We start from the raw sequence: 15,779 nt of genomic DNA on the forward strand, positions 1-15,779 counted from the left end.
GCGCTTTTCCCTGAGCACATTCTGAACTACGCTGATAAAACAACCCATTTGTCTTTCAAATCAGAACACGCCGAGCTCGCTTCTTCACTTCAGAGACAAGGGATTTCATCTGCAGAAAACGTGAGCGTGGGATGTGACTGCACAGACGCTGCCTGTGACTGCCAGGCCCAGCTGGTCTTTCTGGAACATCCAGTGTCACTGTTTTTACGTTTTGATGAATACACCTCTTTCTCAGCAAGTCTCCACCCCACTCTTCTCTGTGGAAAGCAGTAGAAACAAAGGCCCAGGACAGACCTGCTCCTGGAGCAAGCAGAAGGCTCGGGGCAGGCAGCTCTGGCTGGGAACTGGACCAGGATATCAGGATAGGACCTGCCTTGTGGGCTGGGGTCGCCTCCAACACTAAAGGGAGGAGGCGGAGAGGATGCCTGGGCAGAGAGGTTACATGAAGGAAAATTCCAAATGCCCCTGCGTGTTCTGGGAAGTGCCAACCATTCCAAGATCAGGGCCTTGCCCACCTCCTGCTCACCACCTACTCTGTGGAGGCAATATGTTTTTACCCTCTCTGTCTGTCTGTCTTTCCTGGCACCTCAGCCCCCAGCTCCTGCTGGAAGCCTCACCAGACCCTCCCCAGCTCTATTTCCCTCCCTTCCCGTCCCCTGAGCTCCCAAAGCTCCGAATGACCCATAACCTCACTTAGCTCTTGGGCTGTCACTGCACTTGTCTGCTTGGACGGCTCCATCTCCCTAGATGGCCTGGCACCTGCATGGGAGCCCCACCTGCTGCTCCCCTCAGTGCTCTGTGCAGCACAGACAAGGTACAGCCGGCAAACGCTTGACGAACAACTTGGTCACCTTTGACGTAAGTCATCCGCTCGAGGGCACACTGTGAGCTCCTGCAGCTTCACCCACAGAGTCACTGGGACCACTTACAAGGGGATGAAAAATAACTCCTCTTTCCTCATACCGTCCATACGCTGTTTTAAGAGGAATACAACACCAGGTCATCAGAATTTCCATGGTCACGGAACACATCCTGGCAGGAAACCACCTGTCAGCCTTGTCCCCCACATTCAGGACTTCAGAGCCTCCTGGCGGTCTGTGCCCTCTGTACTTGGGCCCCACCTACAACTCCACCCTCGCTGTTCCCCGATACCTCTTTGGTGTTCTGACATTTTAGCCAACATAGAGGCCTGCTCTTCCCCACAGCATCCTCCCGTCCCCCAGCCCTGGACCCTGGCTCAGGTTGTCCCTCCTCTTAAGACTGTCGTCCCTGCAGCTGCAAACCCTACCTATAGTTCAAGGTATCGTGAAATCTTCAGTGTGATATTTGTAGAGAAATTCACTATGTTAGACCATCTGCACAGGCCTTGGGACAGATGTTCCTTTCTCTATTATCCTGTAGCATCTACAAGAATCTTTCTATTAGGCTGCAAGGTCTTTCAAGAGTGAGGGCATTTGGCTCAAACTCTGCATCCTCCATAGCGCTTGGCTACAGACTTTTTATAGACACCACTCGGTCCTGTTTGTTGAAGGTGGATGGCTGCAAGAGGCCACTGTGGATGGTTGTCTGCATAAGGATTCCCCCAAGATAGCTCAGGAGGCCCCTGGACATGTCACAGACGGATTTAGGCCTATTCTGCAGCTGACCTCCCCCGTCTCTCCCCAGTGGTGAGAGGACCACGTTGCATGTGTGAGGGGAGAAGCTGTCTCAGAGTTCGGCATAGGACACGATGCACAGCAACTCAGCACAGTCACAAGGAGGGGACCCTAAGCTCCATAACAACGCTAAGGGAGAAACAGAGGAGGGTCCGAGAACCAGTGCAGGTGGAGACACCAGAGTGCACAATCAGTGAGACAGAGCGCTTTCTGCCGGCAGGTGCTGAATAGTTCACGGGAGGGGAGGGACTGATTTCCACCAAGATGGGTCAATGATCCCAGATCCAAGTCCCTATGACCCTTTCAAAGGGTCAGAAAAATCCAATACTGTAAAACAGCTTGAGAGATCCAGACATGATTTTGTATCTTCAAGTCCAACCCTATAATAGAAATGGGCTGTTTCTTCCTTTTCAACTTTCCAATTAGAAATGGACAGTCCTTTAACAATTAACTAAAGAGAGTAGGTCCTTCGGGCTTTTAAGCTTTTATAATCCCATGGGAGTTGAGACACATTCTTTTGGATGTTAATTAGAGCAATTAGGAAATAGTTCCTAGGATAGCCCTCCCCCTCTCCAGAGCTTCTGTTTCCTCTTTTGTAAAATGGGGGCAAGGTAGACTGAGAGTCTCCTAAAGGGCTCTTTCCAACCCTATCATGGGGGCAGAGAAGTTGAGGTGTCACCTAAGAGCATTCCTTTGAAAGGCATGGCTGCCATGACCATCAGTATCTCTCTAACTGACACCTGCCCTATCATGGGAAGGCCAAATCCCAAGGTGTGGAAGCCATTCAAAATGATTTCACACCCTCTGAGACAGGAGAAGGTTATCATGCCACCCCTCCGGGACGAATGCTGTCTCTAAATGCTCTAAGACATGCCTGCCGTAGCTGGCTATTCCCTGAGACAATCTCGCTGTAATAAAATGTCTTTGGAGCCTCACACGGGACCTTGTTTTCCCAGAACTGTAACTTTACATTGTCATCTCTTTTTTTTGAGATTTCAGACCCCAGCTCTTGTTTTTCACATTCATTCAAGTTGAAGTGCAGCCTGGATCATGTTGGCAAACATTCCAAATGGAAATGAATTCCCAGGTTCTCACTAAAAATTGCAGTGTCCTCACCCGCCCAATCTGGACAACATTTTGTGTCTTATGTAATGTCTGTTTCCCAAAGGAATTGAAATGCTTCTGTATATAACTCCGCCCAACAAATTTTCAATAAGGCCTCCTCCACATGACTGCTTATGAACAAGCAGAATCTAAATCCCTGAAAACCAATCACCCTCAAATCTTTTCTTGAGCCAAGAGTATAATTTTCAAAATTGATTTGAATCAGATGCTGAGAAGCAATAATGGGCATCTCTGTCACATTTGCTTTTGATAAAATATCTGTCTGGGGAGCCAGCTCTGGATGCCACAGCCCAAGAGACTGGGCTATTTGGCATCTGGGAGCCTTCCCAGGCCCGGGTACCTAAGATCAAGCCACTGAACAGTCTCACCCGAGCAAGAATATTCACTGTTTACAAAGTGCTTTGGTTGGCTCTCACGTGATTAAATGGGCCTCAGAGTATTCTCCCCATTTGACAGATGAGGAATCTGAGGGCCAGAGTGGTTTGTTGATTTATTTATTTAACAACCTTTAAGCATAAGACTTTCTTAAGTTCACACGACTAATGTATGGTCCACATCCAGCCTTCTGGTGAAACCACACTGCCAGACACCGAGAGCAGCATTCTGGGAAAACACTGACAGCAGTGTAGTCACTGCTTTGGGGGATGGAGAGGGGCTCTAACTAGTGACCAAGTGAGAAAAGCTCACAGAATTGTGTTGCGAAACCATGATGTCCTTGTTAAGGGACGTGGGGGAGGGGAAACCAAAGTCATAGGAAGTCAGAGGAGAAAGAGCCTCTTCTGGCTTTGAGAACAGGGAGATCAAAGAGGTTCTTCTTCTACAGAGAAGCTTCTGAGCTATTCCCGGTAGGATGGCTGGGATGGAACAAGAGAGCTTCTGATGCAGCTGCTTCACTACAGAGCAGACAAGAGAAACTTCCAGGCACTTGCTCTGGAATGTGACTCAGAGGGCACAGGAAGCAGAGCAAGGAGGGGAGGGTGCTGCTTGCAAGGTGGCCCTGGTGTTCGACCCTGCTGGCCCCAGTCCTGGTCAAGTCTCCTGACTTTCCCATCCCTACAGCTTGAAGTGAGGGAATGCTACCTCCAAGGTCTGGTTCCTCGGCGACAGTGAACATCAAGTGAGCTAATGGTCAGATGGAAGCACTTTAGAATGATCACGGAGGAAGGGAAGAAAGGGAAGGAGGAGGTCTATGGGAGGAGCCCTAGCAGGTACGAGCTTTTATCTTCAGCGGTGGTTTTCCAGATGATCTCAGCAGGTCTGCCAAGAGGTTTTGGTTTGTTTGTTTTGTTTTGTTTCATTGTACTTTTGTTTCAACCTAATGTACTCAATCTGGTGGGCCTCCTGCCAACACTATGCAAAGGGGCTCTTAAACATAATAGTTGTTCTTTATTCCAGCTTCTGTGATTCTAATTAGTGAGATTTTTGAGTTTCCAGACAGACTGATAGCTCCTCATGTCCAAATCACCCTTCCTTGGCTTCCTTTGAAGCTCAGCTTCTAAGTCACCTTCCTCACCAGCCCTCCTGGGCTTCCAGGTCCTTCCTCATGTTTCATGGTCCTGATCACAATTGTCCCTGTATTATTGATGTGTTTTTTCATATTATAAAACATGTACACCATACACTTGACCTATAGGCTTCTGGATGGCACTGGACCACAGCTATGTGAAGGCAGGATCTGTGATGTTCTCTGCAGGCCCAAGGCCTACCCAGCACCTGGCACATAAGTGCTTAGGAGAGCGAATGGCAAACAGAGATGCACTGCATCCCAACGAGACCCTCCCACCCTTATTTCCATGGGGCTCTGGACAAAACACAGCTTCATTAATGGGCCCTGAATGAATCAGAAAAACATCCCCTACAGACTGAAAACAAATTTCACAAAGTGCGGACTAGACACTTTTGTTCTTGTTTTCTGCCAGTAAAGTTTATTTGAAAGTAGAAGGGAAATTTTCTCCATTTGTCTCGCTGTCAGTGGAGACCCAGTAACTCTGCTGCCACGGAAATTAGAATGGTAGGCCTGCCAATGATTACAAGTTTCTTTAGTGATTCTGAACATTTTGGGGGTTTGCAAAGAACCTTTTATAAATCTGAGGAGAGTTATCCCAAGAGAGCATAGACACAAAATTTTACAAAGAATTTCAGTGTGTGCAGAACTCCTGAAGCTCCCAGGATACTCCTAGGTTAATTCCCAGGTTAAGGTCTAGGCCAGTGTTTCTCAAAATGGATTTTCTCTGCCAGGACTATCTGTGAGGTCTTATTAAGAATTCAGACACTGGGGCTCTGCCCTAGGCTGAGTTAAATAGCAGCTCTCTGAGGAAGGGGCCCAGAAATCTGCCAATTGAGCAGTTGGCCCAAGTGATTTTGATACACATTCAAGTTTGAGAGCCACTGATAGAGATCAGTTTTTTCATTTGCACAGATGATGAAGCTGAGAATCAGAGAGACAAAGTCACTTGTCCAAAGTCTTACAGTCAACAGGGCAAAACTAGATGCACATGTTTTATTTTATATTCTATAAAACCAAGATTATGTACCTAAAATCCTACATTTCTTATATTTTTATATAGCTTTCAGGAGTTTCCAGAAGCATTTCTTTTCCTCCTAACAGTAGGTTTTTAAACAAAAGAATACAATTTGAGAGTAAAATTCTAAAACCATACAGAGAAAGAGAATTTGGTAATAATACTTTATTAACTAGAAAATCTTTCTTATTCTATCAAAATGTCTTTATCATCAAGATATCATTTAGGTGCTCCTGATTCTATGATATCATTTATTCTTATTTTGTTTTAATACATGTCTCTGAGTAGTTATATCAATGGACTTTTGGTGAATAGATTTATATTTTCTAGCTGTAGGCCTAGAAAATTTCTCATTGAATGGAACTCCACCAATATATTTTGTTGTCACTAAACATGATTTTGTGAAGGGAAAAGCAATATACAAAAAAATAAGATGACATTCCAGCTCTACCAGACTCTGAGCTTACCGAGGGCAAGGCCCGGGACAGTGTCTGTCCTACCGAAAGCACCAAAGAAACGGGTCTTGAGTGAATGAACGAATAAACATGATCTTTGGTGGATAAGCTGCAAGTGCATTTTCTAATGACCAAATTACAGAAGCTCTTCAGGAAATGAGGGACACCAAGTGGTTGGTAGGACTGAATAAAGAAGGTTTTGAATGCTTCATCCTGTCGGGTAGCACAGAACACGGAGTAGGGAGTGGCCTTTGTGTTGGAGAGGACACAGAGCTCAGGATCTAAGAACCTATGAAAGAAATAGGGCTGGCATAGCCTCGTGGTGAGCCCTGCTTCCCTGAAAAGCATGGCAGACAACACTGTTTGATTCAGGCACTTTTTCCTTTTGAACCTCCACTGAGTCTCCCTTCATCCTCTGAAGACCATTCTATGCTGCCGTTGGCTTTGACACGTGAAGCAAAACCTATTTACCACCTTGGCTCTCTGAGAGTCAGTGAGGAGGCCACCAACTGTGATGGCAAAAACGCCTTGTTACAGGTTGCAAGTCATTTCCACGTCCCTTCTTTCCTCTGGGATTCCACCACTGAGGTGCCAGGACAGGGTTTATTATTTCCATCATGCAGACAAGGAAGCAGATTCAGAGAGGCCGAGATCTGGCAAACACAGCACAGCAAGGACCGAACCTCAAGGCTGTCAGACTCAGAATCCTATAATCTTTTTAAACGAACCCCCTTTTCCACTCCACGTGAACCCACCTGAATGGTCCTGATGCAAACAATCCTGAAAGTCAGATTCCAAACAAATATCAAAACCCACTAAGTGCTTCGCAGGATTCTGCCAGGTTTGTTACTTGATTTCTTTGGCTTTGATGTCATAGGCACTAAATGACACGGGAGTGGTATCACCCGTCCAAGAAGAGGACCTGGGACAGGGACACCTCCTCCCTCCTGCAGTTGCTTGCTTTTCCCCGGGGTTGGTTTTCTTTTAAAATTACATTTAAAATTCTCTAAAAGTACAGTTCAGACTGCAAACTCTCAACCTTAGTTTGTGATCTTCACTTAGCAGTCGCTCTGATGGTTGGAAACAGGAAGTTCTCATGGGGGAGATGTCAGGTTCTTGGTTCTTGGTGACAGAATGCAAAATCTCTCTCCTCAGCCTCTCAGCAGCAGTGCTGTGGTCTGGATGGTGAGACATCTGCAGGGGTGCGGACACCCCTGTGTGTGCCAGATGGGGCAGAGCACCCCTGACAGAAGGCGTCCTTGCATCAGATACAGAAGGCGCTGCGTGTGCACGCGAGAAGTTCAGAGCAGAGAAGGAACGGGCACTGTTCTAATTTGTTAGGGCTGCCATAGCAAGGGCCACAGACTGGGTGGCTTAAACAATAAACGTGTATTTCCTCACAGGTCTGGAGGGGGGAAGTCCAAGATCAAGGTGTTGCTAAGACTCTTTCTTCTGAAAAGCACTCTTTGGTTTGTAGATGACCACCACTGCCCTGTATCTTCATGTGATCTTTCTTCTGTTCACATCTGAATCCTAACTGCCTCTTTTTATAGGACACCTGTCATACTGGACTAGTGCCTGCCCTAATGACCTCATTTTAACTTAATTACCTCTTTAAAGTCCCTCTCTACAGATACAGTCACATACTGACATACTGGAGATGAAAACATCCACCTGTGAATTTTGCGGGGACACAGTTCAGCCTATCACAGGTACCAAGCTTGTGAAATGTAAAACTTATCTATTCAGAGACATTTTATCTTCTGAAAGGCTAGGAGAAAAATCCTCCTCCTTTCATCACTGCGTTAATTAACTCATTATTTTATATCCCATTTTGAAATTAACCTCTCCTTTCCACTCTTGCCCCACCAGCAAGCATTTAGGTCATTCTGCCTTGTGCTGTGGTTAACTGTGTCTTTCCGATCAGCCTGTGAGATTCTGGAGAGCTGGCAGGACCGGAGAAGGAGACACACAGCTGGCATTTAATACAATTCACTCACCAAACACTGGTGCTTGCTCTGTGGCAGGCCCTCCACTCACCACTGGGTCCCACCCTGATTGTAAGGAGGTGACTGCTGTCTATCTGACCAAGAATGAAACCTGTGAACTGGGGCCCCACAGGGTTAACGGAAGCCGGCCTCTTAACAGAAATCCTTTACTTACAGAACAGCAGATAAGGAAACAGCTTGTTAAAAACCCCTCTGCTTGTAACCTGCCTTTACTGATTAAGCTTCTTTTAGCTATTTTTTCCCCTTCTTTAATTGCATATCCCTCAAGCTTCACATAGCTAGGTAATACATCACAAGACTTCTTAGCCAACCCTATAGATAACGCCTGTGACGTATGGGTCACCATAGCAACGGGCACTTAAGTTGTTTTCCAGAAACTTGGAGTCAGCTCCTCTCCAGTTCAAGCTGGCTAACGCTGGTTGGGACCAATGACCCTAAAACTGGATCAGCAGTTGTCTAATAAATAACCTTTTGATGTCAGAGGGCCAAAACTTCCACCCTCAGATCATGCTAAATATCTCCATTTTTGAACGTGCATCTCACGAAGCAGCATGTAACCCAGACGCGTCTGTGCAGAACAGTGATGCCCTCACCTTTTCCCTGCCGCCAATCACCTTTCCCCATGCCCAGGATCACCTTGCTTCTTTAGCCCATAAATGTCTCAAGCCCCTTGCCTGCGGGAGGCGGGTCTGAGGCTCGTCCTCCTCACTTGGCTGCCGTGTGAATAAGCTCTTTCTCTACTACAAACCTTGGCACCTTGGCATTTGGCTTGCTGAGTGTTGGGCAAATGAGCCTGGCTGGGTAACACCTGCATCAAACTAGCAAAAACCATGTCCAGACCCGTGTTATCCAAATCCCACTCCAGCAACTGCATGAAGGAGGGGCTGCGGACAGGGCGGATGAGGAGCTGCCACGGGAATCCAGTCGCGAGGCAGGGCTGTGTGCTGCAGGGCAGGTCAGCATCCCCATCTCTCACGTCCATCCTGCCTCCACTCTTTTTGTGACAACATGGGCGAACTGACTCATTTTTCTGAACCTCGGTTTTAGACGGCGTTAAAACATAGACCTAATGGAATTCCTTTAGATTCTGGATACAAAGGCTCCTGGCCTTGCAGGAGGGCCTCGCCCATTCTCCTCCCCTCTTCACACCCTCATCAGCATTGACTCCACAGCAGTGAGGTGACGCTCCTGGAGGCTAAAATGTGTCAGATCTGTGACAGCCGATGCGTGGACATGCCAGCAGACCACACAGATAGGAGGGCAGAGGCCCCCAATGGCTTTGCTCACTCAGCTGGATTCCAGGAGGTCTCAATGTCCACACTGAGATAGAAGGAACTAGAAAAGTGCCTATTCACCAACATAAAGACTGTCTTGCTGAATACTTGTACTTTTAAACAGCATTAAAGGACTTTTTTTCTTCTCAGCCCTTCTCTTGGGCCTTATTACATAATTCACGTCTTTCTCTGCTATTCTCCCTTCCAGCCCATCAGACCTGTGTTTTTTTTTTCCTTGTGTATGTGGCATATTTCATCTGTGACTCTCCTTTATATTATGTCCTTGGACAACTCTGGAAGGAGAAGACGACTTTGCTTGCTTGCTATTTGATACAAGAACAGAGGCTGAGTCTGAATATGGCTTTAAGAGGCTGCCAAGAATCTAAACTCCACCTACAAAGTCATATATCCGCTTCCTGGAAAAGAATTCACTCTGGGCTGGAGTAGGTAGGGTAGAAGTTGGGAGTGATATTGGTACCTGAAGATGACTTGCACTATAAAATACCGAGGGGTGTTTAATGTTTATGTACCCTCTCCTCCCTCTTGAGGTGGATTTTTTTTTTTCAGGGCTGAGTACTTCCAGCATGTAAATAAACGACTTCATTTCCTGCATTTCAACTATTCCTTCAAAGGCAACACCACTCTCACTTTAAGCAAATAGTGAGAAACATGGCACACAGAGCTCTCTTAAACACAGAGTGACAGCTTGCGTGACCTTTACTGATACGGAAGTGGCTTTGACAAATCTCATTTGTCTGTACTTTCCTTGGGGCTGAGAGGGAAGACAGTTCTGAGACACAGGCTAACTCCTGGGTGATAAAATGGTAGAAGATGTGACTTTGAAAACTACGGAGAGTAGTACAATAACCTAGGAAAACGCACCCCATCCCACTTCTCTGCAAAAGCAACTTATGTCAATTGAATAATAAATGCACTTCTCAGTGCTTCCATATAGAAGATCTCCATATACTAAAAACGAAATACTCAGATCTTAGAAATGTCACAGTGATCTTATAAGATGCACACATGCCACTACACGTGTACATATCTACACAGACTGAAAAGAGAGAATTTTGAGAACACCTTGAGTGTTCAGGTGGTCAGAATTGGATTAATGATAAACACATGTCCCTGACACCCATTTGTGGTCCATGCTGGGTTAGTGAACTTTTATTAATGCAATAAGCACTTGCGAACCCACTGCCCGAAGCTATGGCTATGAGTTTGACACAATCTGTATCTAGCCATGTGGCCGCCCTCCTATCCCATCCCTTGCCTCTTACACACTAGATGTAACCATCATTTTGAATCCTGTGTTCATCACTGTCTTGCTTTCTTTTTTATATGATTTATATTGCATTTGTTTGTAGTCTTATAAAACCTATTTTTATCTTATTTGAATTTAGAGTATTCTGAGACTACTTTTTGCACTTAATATTTCAGCGTTGCTGCAGTTCAACTGTTTTGGCTGCTGTGTGAGTCTATCACCATTTATTTTCCACGCTCCCTTTGATGGGCATCTGGGTTGTTTCCCAGTTTTGCTATTGTGAACAGTGCAGCTATGAGCCTTACACATGTCCCTTCTTGTATATTTGCAAGGATTAGAATTGCTGGAGCAAAGGCTATGTGAAATGTTCAACTTCAGGAGAGAATGGCAATGTTTAATATTTTACACAATCACCCCATACACATGTATGCAAGTGGATGGTTCATCTGGCTCAAACTGACATTAGCTGCACTTAAATGATAACAGCACGATTTTATATTTGGCATTTTAGTCAGAAAAAGTTAAAACAACGCCTTTCTTTCACAAGCCTCACGTTATAGACACACGAACAAAATGGAATGTCTTAGATCATGCCAAATCCAGAAACAGTACAACAGATAAACTCAGACAAACTGAAACAATACCACTGCAGTGCAAATTATACCTTCCCCGGAACAGTTCTATCTAACGTCCAAGGGAATATTAATACCGAAACAGTACAAAATGCTGAGTTAACAGCCCACATTTTAGACCTTGATAAAATGCTAGAAGACCATCCTGGTATACCTGGATGTGTATCAGAGCTCTGTACTTCCCTCTAAATGCAAAGCTGTGGGGATCTGTATCTTTTTCTGATTTGCAAATAATGGGACCTTTCTTGGTGAAAAAGCACCCCCCACCCCATGAACTTTCTTTTTAACTGAGAGAGGTCCAGATCCCTTTAACAAGCCAAACAATGGAGGCAATTAGCAGTTTGTCAACAGTCATCAGCAAACACTATTATCTGAGATTTTTCCTGTTCTTTACCAGGTGCTGTCATCCTCTGAACTCTATTTAGTGTTTTGATTAGACAATTACTCTTCTTGTTCAGAAACTGCTTGACTTATCTGTGGAACAAAACACATCCCTTTGCATTTTTCACAATGATCGTTTTTCTTTTTGGATGGAAAACCACCAGAGTTGAAACCAATTGGCTATTTCAAGTTATAACTATGTGAAGCTACATTTGATGAAGACAACATTTTCCAGCCTGAAGGAAAAAAAAAAAAAAGAGGTTGAAAAACAACTTACCTTCACGTAGAGTTGCTGAAATTCCTCGAGATTCAGCCTCCCACTTGGACAGTCCTTGAGAAAGCCTTTGTACCACTGCTTGAGTTCATGCTCATTAAATTCTGTGCTCTTCACCAGGTCCTCCATCACTTCAGGGGCCAGTTTGCTATTCTGCTTCCCCATTCTGCCTGAAGAAAAGCAAATTAATGCAATTAGCGCTGTGGCTGTGATCATTTCAAGCTTGATTAGAAGCCAAGCTAGAGTTCCGGGCACTCTCTTGGTTGGAAGTCCCTCCAGTGTGTCTGATCAAAGTCTCCCCAAGTCTGATTCCTTCTGTTTGGTATTCTAGAAAAGTGATGAGTGAAAAAGACTCTTCTCCCAGTTCAAAAGGCTGTAGAGGTCATTCTCCCTTTATCAAGTGTCATCTTTTACATGGCATTGACTCCCAAATGGAAAGGCAACCATCCCTTTTTATACCATTCATGTAAAGTATATGGAAACTGTTTATACCCTCCTTTTATGAACTACAACTTATTAGCACTTACTGTGCAAGTGCCTAATTCTACATTTAGTTTGCAGGAATATTAAGTGTGATTATTGGCAAGAACAGTAGAAGGGCTTTAGGGGTAAATGATCAAAAAGTGGCTTCGAAAATCTGATTAGCAATGCGTAGGGAATCTCAGTTGTTCTAAAGTTTCTGCTCTTTTTTTTTCTTTTTCAAAAGGAAACAGCTCATTTTTATCAGTCACATTAATTCTCTATTTCTCTTCTCACCTTCAGAGACTTCCTATGACATTGCCTTGAGTGTTGACGAACTCTGGGTGGCTTTTTTGAAAGACTGGTTAGTGATATAATTCAGTTGACATAATTCCATTTTTTTATTATCACTGCTCCTAAGTAAAAATAATAGTGCATAAAATAATGTTTCCCGTATAGATTATGTGTCAGCTTGTGTGGCCAGCATCACAGCTGAGTGTAGGTGGACCCAGCATAGGTTTAGTTATCCCTGCTTTTCACTCCTGATTTGGCCATTTACTATATATGTTACTTAGGGTAATATTAATTAACTGCTTTATCTTTAATTTCTTGCTCAATAAAGCTCACATAATAATAAAACTCTTTCAGATTTATTGTGATGACTAGTTAAGAAGTAAGTAGGTAAACAAAGACCAAAAAATACTCCAAAATTAAAATCGTTGTTGTCAGTGCAGGAAAATCAAGGATGATTTTTAAAAATGTCCCTTGAATGTTGTTGTTTTGTAACAAAAAAGAAACGAAAAAGAAAGGAAAAATTAACCACAGAGTGATTTTAAAAAGTCAAGTTAGACTTGAAAATCTGGGGGATCAACAGAATAAGAAGAAACGTCCCAAGATCTTCATAGTCCTGTTAGAGGAGACTGAGTTGTGTTTTGCAGAATTTACCCAAGTGGATATAATCCTTCAATGTGCTTGAAACAAATTCTCTACCAGGCTCTTGGCAGGTGTATACTTGAAAAAGCCCGGAGGGGTAATCTTACCACATACCTCGTTGTCATAATACTTTTTTATCTTCTTCTAAAACAGATTCCACACCCACTGTCAGTAACCTGCCCTAACACTGAACAATTCTTTCCCTGTAATGAAACCAAACCACTCAAACTGCTTCCAGAGAAAGCGTCTTCCTTGGAAACACAGAACACAACGAGAAGATGCTGTTAAGAGGGCCATTTGTCTCCAAACTCTTCTGTCTGAGGAAAGGACCCGAAGATCAACAACTGTGCCCCTTCCCATGAAGCTTCTCTACTTATTTTTTGCTCTTAATTTCAAGTTCCAAGTCTCTTATTAGCAACTGTCTCTTAATTATAAGTTACTGTGGGATTCCACAGTTGGATGTGGAAATCAAGTGGGTACTCAGGTGTCAGGTTTAATTAATCTGGGCAGGAAAACTATAATTCATGGTTATTCTGATATTCAAAAGGTGTGTTACCAAACCTTTCAGTACTTCTCTTTATTCTTTTCAGTAGAGAATTACAAGTTTTCATTATTGAGCTAGAACCTCACTTAACAATACTATCTACTGAACCCTGAGAGTGGCTGTGGGGTGGTACTATGCTGGGCACATCACAAACTCGATCTGCAACCCTGTGACAAACTCAGCAGCTCTCCTGTGCTGGATCATACAGCTAACAAGTGGCAGAGCTAGACTTTGAATCTGGATCTGCAAGGTGCTGGTGCAAAATTACAGACAGACAGGTGACTGGAAGGCACTTCAGGAGAAAGAACATGAGGAGCAAACCCTGGAAGGCTTGAGAGGCTAAAAGGGATGACAGAGGGATCACTTTGTCAGGCTGTTGTTTGGAAAAGACTGTTAGATTTACCAAAACCACAAGCTCAGAAGTGAGTTTGTATGAGTGATGGGAAAATGGATTAAGGGTTATTAAAAACCACTTCCTCCAAGTGCCTTTGAAGGTCAACAATCTGTCAGCTTCTCTTTTAAGCAAGGAAGCTTGGATTCTCCTTGGGTCATTGTAATGCCTTAAACCGTTCAGGTAACCGGGGAAACGACGGTCTCTTACGCACAATGGGAAATGTTGTCAGGACCATGAATCACAGTTTTGGAGACGCAAATGCATAAGTTCATGCTTTTTGGCTACAGGTCATGGTCAGCACCATCACTCAGGTATGCCTGGAAATGAATGAATCATGTAGAAAATCAAGTTCTGGCCTGGCTCAGATTGGCACTGCCACTGCCCTCATCAGGTTTTGCCTGGATTAATAACCTTCATTGGGCTCTCCGACTCTAACCCACTTCCTGCATGGTGCTTAAATGGATTTCTGAAATTCACCATCTCACCACCTGATCCTCTCCCTAAAACCCTCAAGAGCTCTCCACTGTCTACAGGATGTAGCCCCATCTCCCTAGCATGGCACCGCCCTGCCTACTCATGCCCTCATTCTCTGCCAATCTGTCTTTTCACTTCACACGCCAGCAACAATCAACTGCTACAGGTCCCAGGGCTTGCATGCTTCTACACATTCATGCTTTGCACGTGCTGTTTCTGGAATGTCATCCCCTTTGTCTGCTCAGCAGACATCTTCTCCTTCTTCAAGTAGTCTCAGCTCACATGCCCTCTGCTCTGTGAAATTGTTGCAGACTTTCCAAGGCTGACGTCCTAGGCATCTATCTCCCTTCCCTTACAAAGCCTTCTATGATCATTATGTGTTCTTCTCTGGAACTGTTAGTTGCTTGAGATGACTGCTTCTATTTTTTTTTTTTGTATCCTGGTACCTCATCCTGGATGCGCAACAAATATTGCTCGAGGGAATGAATGAATGAGGGGAACTGAGCCACTATGCAGTAGGTACTCACTGGTTTTCATCAAGTTATGGGATGTGGTGTGTTTCTTTCCGGGAAAATCACTCTCTTAATAATCCACATATGGAGAGAGTCAGTGCAGTCGTAAGTATGAAGTGCAGACAGCAGACGGGAGGAATGGTTCGTGTAACTGTATGGAAAACAGCCTGCCCTCCTAGAGATTGTCTCCTTGTCTGTCTTCATCACTAAATTCTGAACAGCGAGAAGGCTAGGCCGTGTCTTTGTCTCAGCATCCCAGGACTTGGCACGGAGGTGGCACTTTGTTATGTTTGATAAGTGAACTGGTGCCCTCCCCACCTCCGCTCCTTCTGTTTTGGGGTTGGGGTGAAATGGGCCATGTAGTACCTTCATTATAAGACTGGGTAATGAAAGAAAGGACACAAATTTAACATGTTTCCTGAAAGATTCCATGACATAACTGAGGAGGGGGGAGATTTATTCCTGCTCTGTTTCTAGTTAAATCCATAACCTCAGGCAAGATCCTTTCCTTCCATGTTGCTCAGTCTCCCCAGTTGAAAAGTGAGTGAGCTGGAGCAGATGATCTTTAAGGTCCTTCCAACCCCACCAGTCAGTGATTTGCAACCAAGTTTTGTAAATATGAAAACATGCGTCACAGACTTCAAACTGGTTTGTCTCAAAACAGTTGGCGCATGTTGGCTCTGTGGATTCTTTACCCAAAACCTGGTTGGTACTTAAGCATTTGTTACCTAAGAAGGGAGGGGACAGGTATTGGAGTGTATTATTTTTAAGCTAGGGTTCCAGGCTATAAGATAAAAACCAGCCCAGCCTCAAATCACATAATTTCTCACGGTTTGAGAGAGAGACTGAGTGTGCTGCACAAAACGGGA

The 15,779-nt window shown here is 44.5% G+C and overlaps 1 protein-coding gene across 3 annotated transcripts in view; it reads right to left on the minus strand.

The window, feature by feature from the left end:
- The window catches only part of VSNL1 (visinin like 1), a 106,421-nt gene that overhangs the window by 53,384 nt on the left and 37,258 nt on the right, over nt 1-15,779 (minus strand). For all 3 annotated transcript variants that reach the window (XM_072938175.1, XM_006197126.4, XM_072938174.1), the window contains exon 2: nt 11,598-11,764. In XM_072938175.1, the coding sequence (XP_072794276.1) occupies nt 11,598-11,759 (162 nt within the window). In that variant the 5' untranslated portion in view covers nt 11,760-11,764. The remainder of the gene's footprint in view (nt 1-11,597; nt 11,765-15,779) is intronic.

Source organism: Vicugna pacos, chromosome 15 (assembly GCF_048564905.1).
Source record: "Vicugna pacos chromosome 15, VicPac4, whole genome shotgun sequence".
Classification (NCBI taxonomy): domain Eukaryota; kingdom Metazoa; phylum Chordata; class Mammalia; order Artiodactyla; family Camelidae; genus Vicugna; species Vicugna pacos.